General features: G+C 47.1%; 1 protein-coding gene across 5 annotated transcripts in view; it reads right to left on the bottom strand.

Moving 5' to 3' along the window:
- Window positions 1-6,573: 6,573 nt before the first annotated feature.
- Window positions 6,574-17,961, bottom strand: part of TLK2 (tousled like kinase 2) — a 42,979-nt gene continuing 31,591 nt past the window's right edge. For all 5 annotated transcript variants that reach the window (XM_058820445.1, XM_058820443.1, XM_058820444.1 and 2 more), the window contains 9 exons: window positions 17,400-17,497; window positions 16,941-17,022; window positions 15,185-15,276; window positions 14,052-14,141; window positions 13,406-13,575; window positions 11,848-11,986; window positions 10,682-10,793; window positions 9,665-9,772; window positions 6,574-9,189 (listed from right to left, as the gene is read on the bottom strand). In XM_058820445.1, the coding sequence (XP_058676428.1) occupies window positions 9,016-9,189; window positions 9,665-9,772; window positions 10,682-10,793; window positions 11,848-11,986; window positions 13,406-13,575; window positions 14,052-14,141; window positions 15,185-15,276; window positions 16,941-17,022; window positions 17,400-17,497 (1,065 nt within the window). In that variant the 3' untranslated portion in view covers window positions 6,574-9,015. The remainder of the gene's footprint in view (window positions 9,190-9,664; window positions 9,773-10,681; window positions 10,794-11,847; window positions 11,987-13,405; window positions 13,576-14,051; window positions 14,142-15,184; window positions 15,277-16,940; window positions 17,023-17,399; window positions 17,498-17,961) is intronic.

Raw genomic sequence — 17,961 nt, forward strand, 5'->3', positions numbered from 1 at the left:
GAGGAGGAGGGACGCGAGCGGGAAAGGGGGGGGGAGAAATGTTACAAAATAAGAAAAAAAAACTGAAGCCGGCTCGCCGGGCTCAGACACTGCGTCAGCAGACCGGGGTCCGGCCCAGCGGCGGCGAGAGAGCGGGGCACGGCCCCAGCCCGGGGGGGCTCCGCCCGCTGCAGCGCATCGCTGGGGCCGGGGGTCCGGGAATGAAGCCCAGCCGGGCCAGGGCATCCCTGCAGACGCTCGGGGATGGCTGGCTCCCGCAGCAGATACCCACGCAGCCCTCTCCACACCCCGGGTGGCCGCAGTGCCTCGGTACGGGGCGGAGGGCGTGGGGGAGATGCCCGCGGTGCCGCCGGTCCCGCTGCGGGTCGCCAGCGTGGGACCCCACCTGGCCGGGGAGAGGAGCCAAGGGCTGCCTTGTACTCCCGCCACACAACGTCGCTTGCACCTCTGGGTGCCAGGCAGAGTTATCTCATTCCAAGCACAGCCAGCCCAGCTGGATCCTCCTCCATCCATCCCTGCGGTACGGAGCTAGGCAGCTCCCAGTTCAGCTGCGGACGCTGAGGTTGGACACGGCTCACTACACCTCCCACCACAAGCCCAATCCCTCCAGCTATGGGGTGCTGGTGCAGCTCTCCAACTTCTGGTGTTTTGCTTCGGGCATGAGACAAAGAACGTCCACAATATCCAATGTAGGCTCCACATCCAGAGCTGAACATAAAAGGCTTTTAAAAACTTTTAAAGAACTTTTAAACGTTTATTTTCACACCTCCACTCCAGCAGGGCTGCCCATGGCCACAAAAGCCACTCAAAGAAGGCAGTATACATGGAAAACACTGGAAGCAGGCATATTCCTGGCTTTTTACATCCATTTGGTGCATTTGGGTGATGCTCATGGTGCCCATTCTTGTGGGAGCATCCGTAAGGGTGTAGAAGCCTTACCTCCTCAAACTCTCCTGGGATTTGAGCAGTGCAGGGAGAGTCAGTCAGTCCTTGAAACACAGACTCAGCCATACAGATTGAGGGGAGATGATGCTTTTGAGGAGACCAAGCTGATGGCAGAGCTCCCTTGAGGAGGAAGCAGGATCTGGCCCCAAGATGGCACAAACCCCTGAGGGGGTGAGGAATGGGTGTGAGCCAGCCATATATTGGCTATTCTTCAGAAAATAAAGGAATCTGTTGTTTCCCAGTGATGCAGGAAGGACCTCCAAGCTGGTGCCAGGATGGGCTTTGGGGATGCAAACCCTCTGGGGGAGCTAATTAAGCACATGAGCATCTGGACTGTTGGTTTTTCTAAAGCAGGGATTATTTTTTAATTGCTACAGCACTGAGAGAAAGGCCTTGCTGGCCTCCATGGCTGCCACAGGAAACAAGCATGACAGCCCAGAAGAGAGGAAGGAATCAGCCAGATCCTCTCTCCTGTGCCAAAAAATTGGAGACAACTCCAGGGGGATGCCACCCACTGAGACACCAGTGGCTGGACATGATGGGGCTGTGAAGTCCCCATGAGTGGGACCCTCCACACATCCTGGACAAACCTGACATCCCTTTCAAGTAAGTTGAACTCATTCAAAAGAAGGAACATAGCAGAGTCAAAAGGTTTTGGATCCCATGGAAAATTGCTGCTTCCTGGCCTGGTTCATCCTGTGTCTTGGAGGCCCCTATGCTACATGAGATTAGCAGATAATTAGCACTTCTTAATTATTTTCTTCAACACAGGCCAACAGCTCCTTACCTACTCTCTTCCTAATCCGGTTTAGTACCAGTTGAGTCGCTACTCAACAGAGTGGATGAGTGGATCTGGTGGAAATGTGTTTTTCCCTTGGGATGTTTCCAGGCTGTCTGACCCCTCTGGCCCTAATGAGTTGCTGCCAGGCAAGGACAAGGGGACATGGCTGAGTGCAAGAGATGGCCAACTGCACCTCTGGCCACAATCTCAGGAGAGCTCCTTGCCTCGGAAGATTGATTTGGAGCAATGGGCTTATCCCAGGATTACCCAGAATTTGAGATATTCAGTGTCAGTAGCTGGTTCCCACACTTGAAGCATCTGTATCTTGTCATTTAATTGGAAAAATAAACTCTGGGTTTTGGCCAAAGCAATATCCCATGTAGGGAGTGGTCACGGTGGCAGGACTGCAGTAGGATGGGTGAAACAGCATTGGCTCGAGTGAAAGTCATCCTGCAGAAGGTTTGAAAAACATTTCTGCAGATAGATCCAAGCCACTTGCCCGCCTTTGGCTGGAGGTCTGACCAGGTCAGGAGCACATGGGAAAAAGCAGGTCAGTCAGGATGCTCAGCAAGTTGCAAAATATGTCACCAACGTGGAGTGGGACCCAACCATAACTGTGGGGGAGAAACCTCAGATTTGGAGCAGGGGTGCTCAGTGGCAGTGAGGCACCCCATGACCAACTAAGTTTAGGGCTGTCATGGGGCACGTTTGTTGTTTGCTTATGTGAGAGGCATTAGAAGGAAATGATTTGGGGACCTGGACAGCATCTGTAGCCTTCAGAATTTTCTGAAGGAAGGTCTGGCCACCTATGAGGGCTGGCAGGTTCTAAGGGTCTATTTATTGTATGACCAGGGAGGCAGCATGTCCTGCTCTGTTACACTCTTCCAAGGGTGTTCCCCCAGCCCATGGCTCTCTGCAGAACTGAGGGCTCCAGGAGAGCAAAGCCTTGCATGTGGGCAGCCACTGTTGGGGGACTCTGGTGTCAGGGGCTTTGCTTTTTTGGGGATCAGCAGCAGCTGCCAGGTTCTGACAAAAGCTCAGCACTGCCTTGGCCTCATTCTGGCCCCAAAATAGGGCTGGTTGGGCCAAGATCAACACCCACCTGGCAGGCACTGTGCACTGAGGTCACTGCTTGGGGAAGAGGCCATCTTGGTGTCTGCTGGCTCCTTCTCCCTTATGCCGGGAGCAGCAGCAGCAGGGAATGGCCATGTCGCTCTCTCTGTTGGAGACAGGCAGCAACAGCCAGTCCAGCTCCCTCTCAAGCTCCAGGCTTTGCACAGCAGGCAGTGAGGGTGATTGGTATCCTCTCACTGGGATGTGAGGTCTGGTGGGGAATCCCATGGGGGTACAGCAAGGGACTCATCCCCAAGCTTTGCATTTGCACCCTTCCCTTTGGGGAGAAGCCTGGGGACACCATGGAGGGACTCAGCTCCTGCACTGACCCGGGCACGTTTGTTGTCATCAGGGCCCCATTAGTGATGCTCCTGAGGGTTTGGTTTTCTCATTATGGTTCAACATTGCAACAGCAGTTCTCAGTGCTGGTGGCTGAGGCTCCACTCCCAGGCAGGGAGTGTCGTAGGGCACCTCCTGTTTGCGTCCCGTGCTCCTCCCAATGTTTGGGATCAGCCCCCTCAACACTCAGCTGCGAGCAGAGGGATCCTGGCCAAAATGAGGGGCCCTTTCCCTGCCTCCGGCCCAACTGTTCCTTTGGCTCTTGCAAGGAGCAAATGGAGCTTTGCCAGGTTCCCTTAATGTGCTTGGTCAGCCTCATTCCCCCTGACCTCCTTCCCAAATTTGCTGTCTCCCAGCACTGCAAAAGAGGTCCCTTTGTGGGTGCCCCATACAGCAGCTCTCAGAGTTCTTTGCTGCTCTGTCTTCTGCAGCCCTGAAAAGTCAGACAAGTTCAAGTTGCAAATAATTTATTAATACCAGATGTGCTCACTTGGAGCTGCCATGAGGAATTTCAGGGCGCTCCAGCCTTGTGAAGAGCAGCGCTGAGATCCTGGGCTTCCGCTGCGGGGGCGAGACAAGGCTGGGGGCTGCCCAAAGAGCAGGGCTGCCTTCTGAGCCTGTTGCCTCTCCTTCCTGCCTAGCCTCCCCTGGAGGGCTCCTGGAAAGGGGCAGAGAGAGAATTCCAGCCATTTACAAGAAATTTTCCTTTTAGAAAAACACTTGCTCTGCATGACTCAAGAGCAAATTGGCAGAACTGGCCTGCAGAGTGGGGAGGGAAAGCAGCTGGAGAGTAGTGGAGAACAGTAAATCCTGAACAGCATCTTCCTCCTGCCAGAAGTGGGTATAAGACCACAGAGCAGAGATCTTAACCCTGTTCCCTTGCCCTTTGCAGCAAGAGCAGCATGGTCCAGTTGGCCCTGAGTGCTTCATTTCCACCTCTGCCACTGCCTTACCTCATAGCCACGGGCATGTTCTCTTCCACTTCCATCCCTCACCAGTTCCTTTAGCCTAGAGGGGTTTTGGCATCAATCCCAGCCAGTCTCCTGGGTTTGGGTGTGAGTGTGTGGATTTTCAGGATTAGTAGGAGCTGGGATGAGCCAATGCTGAACAAAGCAGGTCTGGAGTCCTGATCCTGATGTGGAGCTGAGCCAAGAGCAAGGCGGTTGCCGACAGGGCAGCGCGTGCTCATGGTTCTTATACAGCCAGAGCTTTCAGCCGGGAGAGGACAGGGCTGAGCAGAACTCTGCATTTTTTTCTTCCCCTGAATGCAAAGCAGAGCCAATCACCTTGTAACTTTGCTGCTGCTGTTCCCCACGGCAGCCCAGGGGGGAATGGGAGATCTGGCCTGAACATGAGGCTAAATCTCCCTGTCTTCATCTTGCTGCTGCTCACAGCATCCCTGCATTTTTTTCTTAATTCCTGTGTTTTTATCTCTATCCCAGTATTTTAACTCCATTTGGACCGTGGCACTGCTCTGCGCCATCCCTGCAGCCCAAGCAGGGAGGATGGGAAAGCAGTTCCTGGCCAGGGCAGCCTGGGGGCTGCTGAGGCTCATCCTACACTGGTGGGGCAGATGGTGGATAACCTCTATATTCAGGCTTTCCTGAATCAGCTGAAAGCACTTCAGCCACCCCTTCACTGAATGTGTTTGGAAATGAGTAGCAACAGAGTGAGTGAAACACAAGCTGCAGCTGAAGGTGGAGGGAGAAAAAGACTACAGCAACTCATCCCAGGAGGAGATCCAGGCTGGGAGCACAGAGGAGCAGGGAAGAGCACACAGAGCTGGTGGTAGCATGAGCTCTGTCATGAGCATGAGCACATGCCAGCAGCTTCTCCTGGCCTTCACACCCCCATGCAGCTACAGCATGGAATGGGGGTGTGTCTCAGCCTGCTCCCAGAACAGACAATAGTGTCCTTGTGGCCAAGAGCCTGCTCCTGGGTGTGAATGTAGCGAGGGGAGGCCGAGCTGCTCTCCGTTTGTTTGGCCTTTTGCCCCTACCCAGGGTGATGGCCAGGGGGCACCCAGCTGCCCCTGAGGGCAGCACTGGGGCCAGGGAGAAGCAGAGACCACAGGGAGAGCCATGTGCAGCCATGGAAAATCAGTCTTGGTGCAAAGATGCATCAGCATGTGGTAGCAAAGCTTAGGTCCAGGCTCACTGGGTGTCAGGGTTGTGCCTAATTATGCTCCCACACACTCCAGTCTCCTGTTCTCCTCCAAGCTGTGAGTAGGAAGGTTTAGTTTAAGGCTGCTTGAGCCAAGCTTGCGTAGCACCCATAAAACAGCATCCTCCAGCAGCAGAACCCAGGCAGACAGTGGCAGCGGTTGCAAAGCTCACACTGTGGGTTTGCCAGGTCACAAAATAAACGGGACTGGCCCATTTCGTAGAGGGAAGCTCATTTATAGCATGACTCCCAAATGCGAATGTAGGAGGCAAAGCATCCAGCGAGGCAGCCCCTTGGTGAATCTTGATCCTGAGGGCATCAAGGTGTGTCCCTAACCCACTGCAGGACAATGATGCTGCTGCTGCTGATGCTACTGAGCATCGTTGCTGCCTCTCCTGGCCCAAATTTGTCACATCATCTGAACTGGAACAGGGGGCTGGAAATGATCAATTGCAGCAGCAGGGAGGGAGCCAAGCTCGCTCAGTGTTTGGTTTCACTTGCACTCACTGAGTTTGACTTCAGGCACAGTGAAGGTCAGGTCAGGTTTGCAGAGTAACCTGGGGCCTGGTGACTGTTCATCTGAGGAAGCAGCCCTGGCTCCTGGGGGATGCCTGGGGATGGTCAGCACATGCCTGTGGAGGAGCAACAGAGTGAGTTGGGCCCTAGCACTCCCCACTCCAGATACAAACAGACTCAACATCTTCAGCTGCCACCATCCTTTTGAATTTTCTGTTGTGTATTTTTGTAAAGCTGAAAAAGCCCAGCCCCAAGAAATTAAAGGAGCTGAGTTTCATCACTGCTCAGGGTGGTTATTGTGGGTGACTGAGAGGGGAGATTTGGGCATCCATGGGTTGGGGAGTGGATGGGGGGGTTGTGACCCACAGATTATCATAAAGAGAAAAGGTGTTTTTTTGTGTCCTCAACTTATATGGCTTCTAAAGAGCAGGTGATATTCTACAGGAAATGAGGGACAAATCCACCTCAGCTTTTTAATTTATGTTCCAGGACAAGATCAATATCAGTAATTGACTCGGTAATTTTCATCAATTCCCCCTCTGATGCAGAGATCTCACTGCTCTGAGCTATGGAATACACCCTTCCTCCATCTTTCCTCATCCTGTCTTGTGTCATCTCTGTGCAGCCACTGCAAGAGAGCTCATGCCAATGCCAAGAACAGAAAAACAGTAAAAGCCAAGCAAATCAGTTTCTTAAAACTTATTTTAATATCCATATCTCATCTGTTGGGTAGAGCCAAAACAGTCTGGCCTGGTTTAAGTTACAAATTCTTCATACACTTTAAGTAAATGAACAGTGTGGCAATAGGGTCTGTTATTGGAAGTGAAACCCATCTTAACAAGGGAAGTGTTGCAGCCAGAATTCTACCAGGGTTCTTCCCTGCTATCAGCCCCAAAAAGCCGTCACTGTCCCCTGGCCCTGAATGGGTGTCGCACAGCAGGAATAAATGCTTTTGACACAAAACTAATCACACCCACAGAGATGCACACACTGGATGGCCAAGAAACAATGGGACCAGGATAGAAAAAAACCCTTTTAGAATTCTCCCCGATGTGGACAGATACCAAATCACCAGTTTCGGCAAATGGGATGAAGCACCAACCCTGATTTCTCCTGACAGAGGCTCAATAAACATTTTGAAGCTCCTTGCTGGACAATTAACTTCTGGCTTAGAGCAGCAGGCATGGAAAGGGCTAAGAGAGGATGGCTGAGGATTTAAAGATGCAGTATTTTTGTTCTTTGTATAAAACACTACAGCAGTTTAGACACCACCCTAAATGCAGCTGCAAGGGAGTAAATCCAATTAAAAGCCCAAGAGTCACTACAAAAATAGTAAGAAAAATCAAAGCAGCAGTTCTCCACTTCCCTGGCCTGTTGCTTAACTCCAACAGACTGCTCCATTTCTCAGTTAACAAGTTCCTGATCAGGTTTAAGCACAGTATTTGCAGATGATGGCTTACAATAAGGCAGACAAGTGGCAGTTCTGAGTGCATGATGGAGAACAGCACTTGCCAGGAGATGCCAGTGGGGTAACAGAACCACCCAAACAGCCCACAGGCTGCCACAGCTGTGAGTACAATCCTGGAGCTGTCCCACAAAGGATCCCCCAGCCCACAGTGGTGCAGGGACTGGGTTGGAAAGTGTGCACAGGGTGGTTTGTTTTTTAACCAGCATCCTGAATTGCAGTAGTGCAGGGCTCGTCTTCCCCCCGGGACAAACCCCGCTCCTGACACTGCATCTTTAAATATTTCTGGCTAAGAACTCCTGCCACATGTTAGGAGCACTCCAACCTGGCTGCCACATGTTCAATTGCTGCGCTTTTTGTGTTTTCAGTTTTCCTTCTATGTGGGAGGGAAAAGGAAGCAGAGTGGGAGGCTCCCACTACACAGCAGGCAGATCCAGCTGAAGGTAAAGACCCCTCCACACAGATTACAGGAGGGAGACAATAATTAGGGTGTTTGCTCCTTTCAAGAACATTATCTCATTCCCTGCCACCTGAAATCGGATGCAGTGATGGCAGCAAGTTTCACAAGTCAGCAAGTTTGAAAACTGTTGAGGGAGATAGGAAGCTTTGCTGCCAAGTCACCCAACAGAGAGGAGCAGACGAGGCTTCAGCTTCAGAACACTCTAACATGAACAAGAGCAATAGAGAGCTGTGTGGGCACAGATCACACCTGTGACACCCGAGCCATGCTTCAATCCCCACTTGCTCTCTGCCTGCCAGCCAAGATCAGGCTCACAAGTGTGGAAAGCAGTGTGAGCATGATGGGCTGGGTCTGCAAAAACAGCAGCACTTCAACACATTAAAACAGTGCAGCCATTGGGAGAGCAATGAAGCAGCAGCTGAGACCTTGTGGCAGCCTGAGCTGTGATCCACTCTGATCACAGAGTGACAAAGGCCTGTCCTCCTAGGGCTTTGCCACCCTCCTGAGAAGGTGAATCATTCCTAAGAGGCTGTCCCAAAGGAGCAGAAAGCTGCACCAGCTGCACAATGGACACTGCCACATACCTGCTAATACGGGTTTCACTAAGACCAGAAAACTGTTTTCTTCCAAAAAATTGTTATTTTAAAAAAATTGAAATTAATTAGGGATAAAACACTAACTCTAGTGCCATGAACAGGCAGGATCAACTTTTTTCCCCTCCAAAGGGCAAAGAGTCATATACCATCCCCAGCTGAACCTTGGTGCTTCGAGCTTTTCAAGGAGATGTTACCTAAACTTTATTAAAAGAAAAAGAACAATGTTTAAATATCAACACTGGACTAGCCCAGTCTTTTTTCCAAAGTCCACATTCTTCATATGAAGCACACACGGCGTCCTGGATTCCCCAAGGCTGCATGTTCAGAAGTTCACAGTACATGGAACCATGTCTTTTTATTTTTTCTTGAGTTTCCCCTCCTTGCTCAGAGCAGCCACCCTTTTGTGGTCACTGACTGGATAAACCTCAAGCCATCTCCTATCCACATGGCTCGGCCTAGATGCTGAAGGCTTTCTTGATGAGAGTTGATGTTGTCATGCTCTATGGATGGAAAAAAGCAAGAGAAAAAAGCACCTGGTACAGGTTTCTTGAGACCCTTGTGGATTCCTCTGTTCCAAAGGTGTTTCTGAAAGTCTTTTTGCCGGTTTCTCAAGCAGTTTTTGGCCTATTATTCTGTCTCAGTTTGAAGAGCTGTTATTGGATGATCCAGAGGTTGATGCAATTGCAGCTCCAGCTGGGCTGCTTGTGGATACAGATTTGCGGATGTGAGGCAGCAAGTAGGGGTCACAGGCCAGCTGCTGGACATCTATCCTGTCCTCCTTCCGATAGGCCAGACACCGCCTGATGAACGCCTGCAGCACCCCAAAGCCAAAGCAAGAATTAGTTTCTATGACAGAAACAGGAAGCTTTTGATTCTTTGGGAGTGGGGCCAATGTGACAACCTCAGTGCAAAAATTTCTTCCCTAGACACAGCCCAGCTCCCGCACTAAATCTCATTTTGGACCAGGAGAAGCATGGGCAGAGTCACCCAGTGTTCAGTGCTCAGCCTGACAGCTGCAGTAATCATGGAATCACAGAACGGTTTGGATTGGAAGGACCTTATAGCTCATGTCATTCCAACCTCTGTGCCATGGGCAGGGACACCTTTCACTAGACCAGGCTGCTCAGAGCTCCATCCAGCCTGGCCTTGAACACCTCCAAGGATGGGACATGCAAAGCCACTGATGATTGTGTGATAGGTGAGCATTAAACACAGAACTCTTGCTGGCTTCATGAAAATCAGGAGGCTGGAACTGCCTGTGCTGCCCGAACCTCAAGCAGATTTACCTTTGCTTCTGGTGTGACTACTGGTTTTGGAGGGAACTGCACCTCAGTAGCTTTCAGGATTGTGTTCTCCTGCAAGATGTCCTGTTGTGACTGGTTGTGACCGAAGGGCTACCAAAAGAAAGAAAATGTTGTTAAAGGTTGGTGACAGGCATAAAAATCCCATAGCTCTACTGTTTATCATCACATGACATCAGCATTTTTCCAGGCAAGCAGCCCACAGCTGCTGGGAAGGTGCTGCAGATACCAGAGGACCAGGACACATTGCTCCCGTGCTAAAATGAACAAAAGGGATCAAGCTGGAACATGCCTGGCTTGCCCAGTAGGGATCTCCACCTGCATCCACACCTTGTGAGTCTGTTAGACCATTGCCATCCATCTGAGCTAGCAGAGATTCCCCCACTCATCTCTACTGGGCAGGTCCCATGTGTCTGACTGACAGCACTGAGCAGCACGTGTGTCAGCCCCAGCTTTCACAACATTTAGTTACCAGAGACTCCTGAAATCAAGAGCCCATGGACTCCTTTCCCTTCTCCATCCTATCTTTCCTGTTGTCATAAAGCTGACAAATCATCTTTTCCTGATCCACGCTTTCCCCTTCCAAAAAAGTCATCCTAAAAACTCCTAAAGTGGGTCTATTTCCCCACCCCCGCCCCAGCACTTGCAGCCATCAAGACCAACAAAGACTCAGGGCATGGAAAGTGTCACAGACAAGACCAGACCAAAAACCTCAGATGACGAATGGCACACCTGTCCTGCCCAAAGCAGCCTCAGTGGGAACAAGCCCAGTGGAAAGAGATGTTCTGCAGAATGTCTTTTCTGAAGGAAATGCTAAAGGTAGAGCACCACACAGCCCAGCCTATGCTCCCCACTTCCATTAGCACGCACTCTGCCCTGGAACTGATGGCAAGGAGACAAGGGAGCACATTCTAAGTCTGTGGAGAAGGAAACAGAAGCCTGGGTTGCCTCCCAAAAGGTTTGGGAAACACCACTAAGAAAAGAAATTGAACACCTTCTTACCTTTCTGCCATATAGACACTGATAGAAGATGACTCCCACTGACCAGACATCAACTTTATTTGAAATCTTTGGAGGTTCTTTCCCAACCACAAAACATTCTGGTGGTAAATACCTGATTAGAAGGAAGTGTTAAGAAGTTATGAGCAGCAGCTTCAAGTATTATCTATGATTTCCTTTGGAACAGAAAATTCTATTATCAGATACTGGCTTGGGACTCAAGGGTCCCATTTCATTCCTGTGCACCTCTGGGCCAAGATCACCAATGCCTACTCCTTCTGGGAACAGTGATCCCAAGGACTCTCCAGATGCTTGTGTTCTGAGCTAGTCAGCACAGTCAGTTTCTTTTCACCAGAGCACGTAAACAAGCCCCATTCTCTTTTACCTTCAGAACTTGTATTTGCTGTTGAAAGGGTTGGCCAGTAATTCCACAATGAAAAGCACACAGCCAAAATACCTATTTCTAGAAACACAACCCCATATGCCATGCCCCAGTTAAAGACACTCAGCTTCACTCAGGGTACAGCTAGTTTAATTTTTAGGAACAAAACAAAGCTGTACAACACAGAATGGCCCAACAAATTTTCTGTTGCCCATGGTGACAGTTTGCAGCTTGGGTGACATCTAAGAGTCACACTCGGTGGCACTCACCAAGTGTCTGCTCTCAGCCAAGGGTTATACAGTGACACTTGGCACAGAAGATAAAGAATTGCTGAAAACATGACATTCAAGTGAACAGACAACACCATGAGATTTACGTATTTTTCGAGAGCTAGCTAGGGATCTTCACCTCCTAATTTCAGAATACTCTTTATCTCCCTGATGCACCTGAATTTTCAAATAGGTACAGTATTTCCCTTGTTCTTGCTTAAGATGCGAGATGGAGCCACTCTGGATTGCGAAAGAGCAGCCAAGCCTCACTCCAGAGCTCGCTATCTTAGCAGCTTTGCACCAGCCTTTTGAATATGAGCTGGTTTTCAAACACTGACCTGTTGAACAGTAAAAAGCTGCCAGCCTCAAAAAGAGCCGTGTGACAAGAAAAGCAGTTGCCAGGTCTCAAACCTCCAGTGTGTCAAGCTAATAGCAGCAAACACAGAGCTGACACACTTCCAAAGCTGTTTATAAACTGCTCTTGATCTTAACTTGCAAGTGCCCCAGGCATTGCTTACCAGTAAGTACCAGCCCCCTGCGATGTCAGCTCCATGCCATCAACTGAGTTGTAGCTGTCATCGTCCATGATTTTGGAAAGTCCAAAATCTGTGATTTTTATTTCTCCACATGCAGTACCATTGACTAGAAGAATGTTACCTAGAGAGAGGAAGGAAACAACCCTTAGGATACACATTTATCAAGAATAAAATTGCATTGAGCCCTGCATAAGGACAAAGGACCTACAGTGAGCTGCACCAGATGTTTTAACTCTCAAAATCCTGAACTTCAGAGACAACTCAGGGACTACCAAGTGCTAGAGCTGATCTGCTCGTCCTGAATGACCTAAGTGACCTCATATTGCTTGGAGCCTCCAGATCCTGAGCCCTGTTAGCCAAATGAACTTCAAGCCCAGGCTTTGACCCCTCCCAAAGATCTTGTTGGAAGGGCAGGTCAAAAAGGAGGATTAAGGAGAGAAGTACACGTACACAGTTATGACTCATTCTGCCCGTAAGTTTTGACTTGCCCTGTCTTCTCAACATGCCAGAAATTTTCTCCTTCCTGACAGTGACTTTCTAAGCTCAAAAAGGACAATTACTGCTTAGGCAAGAGTCTTTTATAAACCCATCAAGAAGTCAGATCATCACTGTTTTTCTCCAAGCCTACAATAAAGTAGCAAAACTGTGTGTGATGGCAGCAGATGATTCACAGCTCTAGGCAGCTGCAGGCAGAACCCAGACAACTTGGGAACAGCCAGGGAGGAAATGGGGTCACTACAACCAGTGCAACATCTCCCATACACATTCCTCATGCTGATGCAACAAACCACATCACAAACCAGTTACACAATGCTGATGAGGTGCCACCAGTACAGGGAGACCAGCTAGGGATAATTCATCCATCTCTTTGGGTAGTTTACTGGATTAGGAAAAAAGCTATGTAGCCAATATGCATCATTGCAAAATGAAGCATTGCCATTTTCTCCCTTGTGGCTCTGTCCCAGCAGTAAAAGGAAAATATACAGCACCATTTCGGGAGGATCTTCTCCCCAGCAGATGTAACTGAATTAACTCAAAGGCAAACCTGAGCCGTCTGACTGTGCGTCCTCAGCTTTGGGAGCTGACACACAATATGAAAAAACAAACATTTCAAAATTAGCTTCTGCCATCAAATTCTCAGCCAGATGATTACAGAAAGAATAAGCCAGAAGAATGGGAACATGAAGCACACCAGTAATTGTGGGAGACTTTATGAAGCGATAACAAGCTCTTGAAGTGGAATACAAGCAGGACATTAAGAAAACTAAGAGTCACTTGGTGGTTCAAGGTCTCATTCTTGAAAATGTTACATCTCCTTGTTTTACATGTTACTTCTCGTTTTACGTTGCGATTCTGGCAGAAAACATCCTTTACACATTTTCCAAAGGTTCTGTGCATTTTACGTTTTTTTTCTTGCTGCAAGTTAGCTTTCCCAGACAGCCCTGTCTTCTTTCTGCTGCTTGAACAAAGGAAACTGCCTCATATTATCTGTAACCCATTACATTTCCTTAGCATCCTTAAGCATGGCAGCACAGCATACCTGGTTTAAGGTCATAGTGTATGATGGGAGGTTTGATTTCATTTAAGTATTTTAAAGCATTCACAATCTGCATGATAATGGATCGTGCCTCTTTCTCCGACATTAGCTTGTGCTGTTTCAGGTAGAAATCCAGATCATTCCCCTCACAGTATTCTAACACTGTACAAAACCTGAAAGAAAAACAGGAGTTGTTGCAATTAAGGCACCTGATATAAACCAGAACACTGTTACTGCTTGTCTGTAACTCACCCATTTGGCCAATATATTACATTAAGAGTCCTTCAGCCTATGAATCCCTTTCTAAAAGTAAGCTACCAGGAGCACAGGCCTCAATGCTCAACAGTACAAAGGTCCAAGATTTCCCATAAAAGACCCAGAGGCTGAAAGCAGTGCCAGCTGTGGCATTTGCCCAGGGTCAAGAGCAGGATTTACCAGTAAAGCACCACATCTGACAGAATACACCACATGAGTTTGTGAGCTGAAGTCTCCAGAAAATCAGTGTATGCTGTAAGTACACCTTGGTTATCTCTGCAGTAAAGTCTAACATTGGTGTGGACACCTTCTGGACTTTCCTGAAAAAGTTTTAAATACTTTGTCTTTAGTGAATTGGTCAAACAATGGGAAAGGACAGAGCAACACAACTTACGAGTCAGTATCCAGTGAGAAGTAGTCATATAGTTTAACTATTCGAGGGTGATCCAGTTCTTTGTGAATTCTGTACTCTCTACATGCATGTCTGAAAACAGCAAAGTCTGAGCATTAGTCATACAAGTGACTTAATTCTAATTTCTCCAGATAGTGAATCCAGACACACCGCACAGCATCCAGCTTCAATCAAACCCATGCACGTTCCTCAGACAGCTTCAGACAAATCAAGTGAAGGAGGAACTGCACAGAACAGCTCTTAGGAACCACAAAACTCCAGTGCAGCTCCAACCCTGGCAATGCTACAAAATAACTCATCTTGATTAATGGTACTGCTTGCCAAAATAGAATAGCCTCATAAATCCTTAAGAGATTCAAGACAGCTGAATACAAAAATCAGCAAGTTCTAGAATTCCATGATGCTTAGCAGCCTGATTTCCAGGCTTCAAATTCAGCTTAATTTGTCCCAGTGACTTGTTGGGGAATTAAGAACATAGCTTTATCTTGGATAAGGCTTGGCTGTTACTCTACAGAGTTATCTAACCCATGGCATTGGGGAGCAAGAGTTACCAACAGCAAAAAGCTTCCAGTAAAGAATTTCCTCCTAAGAAGAAATTAATTTATTTTAACCCTGCTCTCTTTCAGGCTGAAGCCATTCTTCCTTTGTGCTGTTACTCCAGGCCCTTGTAAATAAGTTTATTTTCATCTTTCTTGCAGGCTGCCTTCAGTTAGTGGAAAGCCACAATTACTATCACTTATTCTAGGAAACAAAGGGAAGGGGGAGGCTTCCAGAGAGCACAATGCAGGTGTGTACCTGAAAGATGGGGAGGAAAAACTATTTCCCATGGAACTGCTTGAACATTTCAGAGAGAAGCCACTTCAGCACTTTTCTCACAGAGCACTGATGCTTTAAAATGCAGAAGCACAGGGCTTATACAAAACTTTGTGTGCATATGCACATATTTAAAGTATTTCTAATCTGACCAGAACTTTTGCAAGTAGCTACTGGGATAGAAAGTGGCTTTTGAAATGCAGCAAAGATAGGAAAAAAATTGGCAGCCTGTTCACAGGCACTGGATAACCAAATGCAGGAAGAATTGGGAACGTTGCTGGCTGCTTTACAAACTCACTTACTTGTGATAGTTTTCTTTCTTCTCATCCCTCCAGTTTTTATTTAACTGGTGTATTTTCACAGCTACGTATCTCTGTTCTGTTAAATCAAATGCCTGCAGAGAGAAGAGCTGAAAATCAGTAGGAATCACAGTCTGAAGTTAATACTGCAAAAGCAGACAAGCTCTAACAAACCAATATCCCCACCCAGGAAATCAGCATTGAAACAGTGAGGGAAAAGCAAACCCACATTTTCATTTGATAAGTTGCACTAATGAATTCAAGCAGCTTTGAAAACAACTGAATATTCTGCACTTTGATCTGACCTTCCCCATGGGATCTAACTCACACTGCATTGATTTTGGCATTTAACTATCAGAGTTGCAAAAGGACCAGGAAGACTAAATTACCAAAATATAGAAAGTTTTTATACTGGGAAAGACCCTGCTATTATTCCCCCAAGTCCAAAATTAATTTTCTACACTTGAGTTAATAAAAAAGAACCCTCAAAATACAGAAGATTTTTCAATGCTTTGTTTCACACCAGTAGCTCAGCTCTCCAACTTAAAGCATAATATTTCAGCATATGTAAAAGCTGGAGAATTCAAGAATTTAGCAGAGCTGTGTGATCCTGTGCTTTATCCTTCCCTCCACTTCTTTATTATTTAAACAGTCCTTAAAGAATGGACCTCTGAAAATGCACTCACGGAGCAATGCAGAAATCTTCTACCTTGCCTGAGAGCAGCAACAATAATATAATGATTTCCAGGCCAGGACAAAATGCTGTGGTAAGCAAACAGGCATAATGTGTGTTCATCTCAAAAGTTGTCACTTAATTCCTAATGCTTAATAGATTGGCCAAGAGGAAGGGCTAAGACTTCTTTGTTTTAATAACAGTTACAACTCTTAAGAGCAGGCAGGTAGGAAACACTCATGCCCTCTTGCTTTCATCTGTGGAACCAAAACTTTCTGCTTAGTCAGCAAAGCAGTTCAAAGTACTTAGACACAGCTCACACTTTCCCCCCCCATCTGAGCAGTCTAGTCCCCTTAGTTTAGGTTCTTATTTTTGTGCTGCATCAAAACAATAAAGCACCATGAAGTTTCCAATATTTGCACTGGCACAATTATTTCCATTCTAGCCAAATTCAACATGAATTCCAAACTTCTGAGTACAAATGGGGTATACTGAGAAGTGGAATAGCTCTAAGTGTAATAGTCAAATAACAAGCACCAAAGTATCCCAGGTCTTGGCTGTTAAGAGTGTTGACACCAGGAATTCTCAGCTCTAAGAATTCCCAAAACTATACAAACACACACACACACACTGCCCCCAGTCTGCTATTTCAGAGGGTGAAATGAAGGCACAAGAAAAAGAGACACAAGAGCCTTATACCCTCAGGAAGTACAGGCTTTGCTCTTATTATTGGAGCTATTTTCACCTATTTACAGAGATGTTCAGACTTGCTGTGCCATCTCAGTAAGGCTTAGCCACTGCAGGTACTTGTGCACAGCATATGAAGAAACAAGTGGTTTGCTTCTGTCCTAACAAAAATTGAAGACTTGGTGCAACACTTTTTGACACTCATTTCAAGGAAATTTGACCCCTGAGGACAAGGCGAGCACCTGAAAATCTCAACTCTGATGGCTAATACAAGCCAGATGCACCATGAGCTTTGTACTTCTTTCTTCCCTCCATAACTTGTACAACATTGAGAAAACAAGTGTAAAAACTCTGCTTCCTGCAGATCCAGATTAGACCAGATTGCCATTTCCAAGTTACCTTATATACTTCACTGAAGCCACCTCTACCCAGAAGATGTAGCAACAAATATCTATCATTTAGCGTTGGATGGTCTTTAAATCTGGTAAGAAAGACACAGTGTAAGAAGACAGAAACAATGACCTCCTCTGCACAATAAATTACAGCTACTGCACAGCTAAGAAATTATGATATCACTTTCAGACAGAAATATAATTGTGTTAATGACTGACAAATTTGATGCTATTTGATCACTCTGCACTAATGAAAGACTATTTAGGGGTACTTTGATGAATGTGGAAGCCTGTCTTACATGAACTTAAAGCTATACCTTTACCACCCCACAATGAAGTGACTATTGAGTTATAAAATCAATTTTAAAAGGATTACGTAAGAAATTATGAAAAGATTGTTTCTTGTTATGAAAAGAACAAATAAAAAATTACTTTAAGTTCTTATCCCTGAATCCTATGTGCTTACTGTGAATTATCTTCATTGTGTATCCTTTTCAATTCCCTGATGTGCAGATTTCTAACCCTCTCTAGTCGTTCCAGTTCTGCCTGGATCTCAGCTTCTTCCTGCACAAGGAAAAACCGAAAGGAAAACACAACACTCTGTAAGGTACTGCAGCTAGTGTTTCCACCTGACTTATGGAAACACAAATGGAATTCTACTTTTGAAGAGGTTATTGGCATAAAACGTGTCTGGGAGATCAGAGAGGTGGTCACAGTCAATTTGCAGTCATGTGGCGAGTAACAGGAATGGAAACTGACCGGGCAGTTCTATTCACACCTACACAGACAGGAGGAGACATGTCTTTACACCTCCTTGTTTATAACAGTTTCTGTAATTAAGAAGTCTTGTTGCTCTGGTCTTGCTCTTTCCCCACAGAAGTGCCATACAGCTGTTTTTGAAGGAATTTCAGTTCTGGTGGGACAAGAGAAAGAAGACAACCCTCAGCAGTTAGAGCAGGGATGTCAAGATGACATATGGGATGGGGCAGCATCTGGACAGGATGGGAAGTGTGAGAGAATGACATTAT

Source organism: Ammospiza caudacuta, chromosome 27, assembly GCF_027887145.1.
Source record: "Ammospiza caudacuta isolate bAmmCau1 chromosome 27, bAmmCau1.pri, whole genome shotgun sequence".
In the NCBI taxonomy this organism is placed as follows: Eukaryota; Metazoa; Chordata; class Aves; order Passeriformes; family Passerellidae; genus Ammospiza; species Ammospiza caudacuta.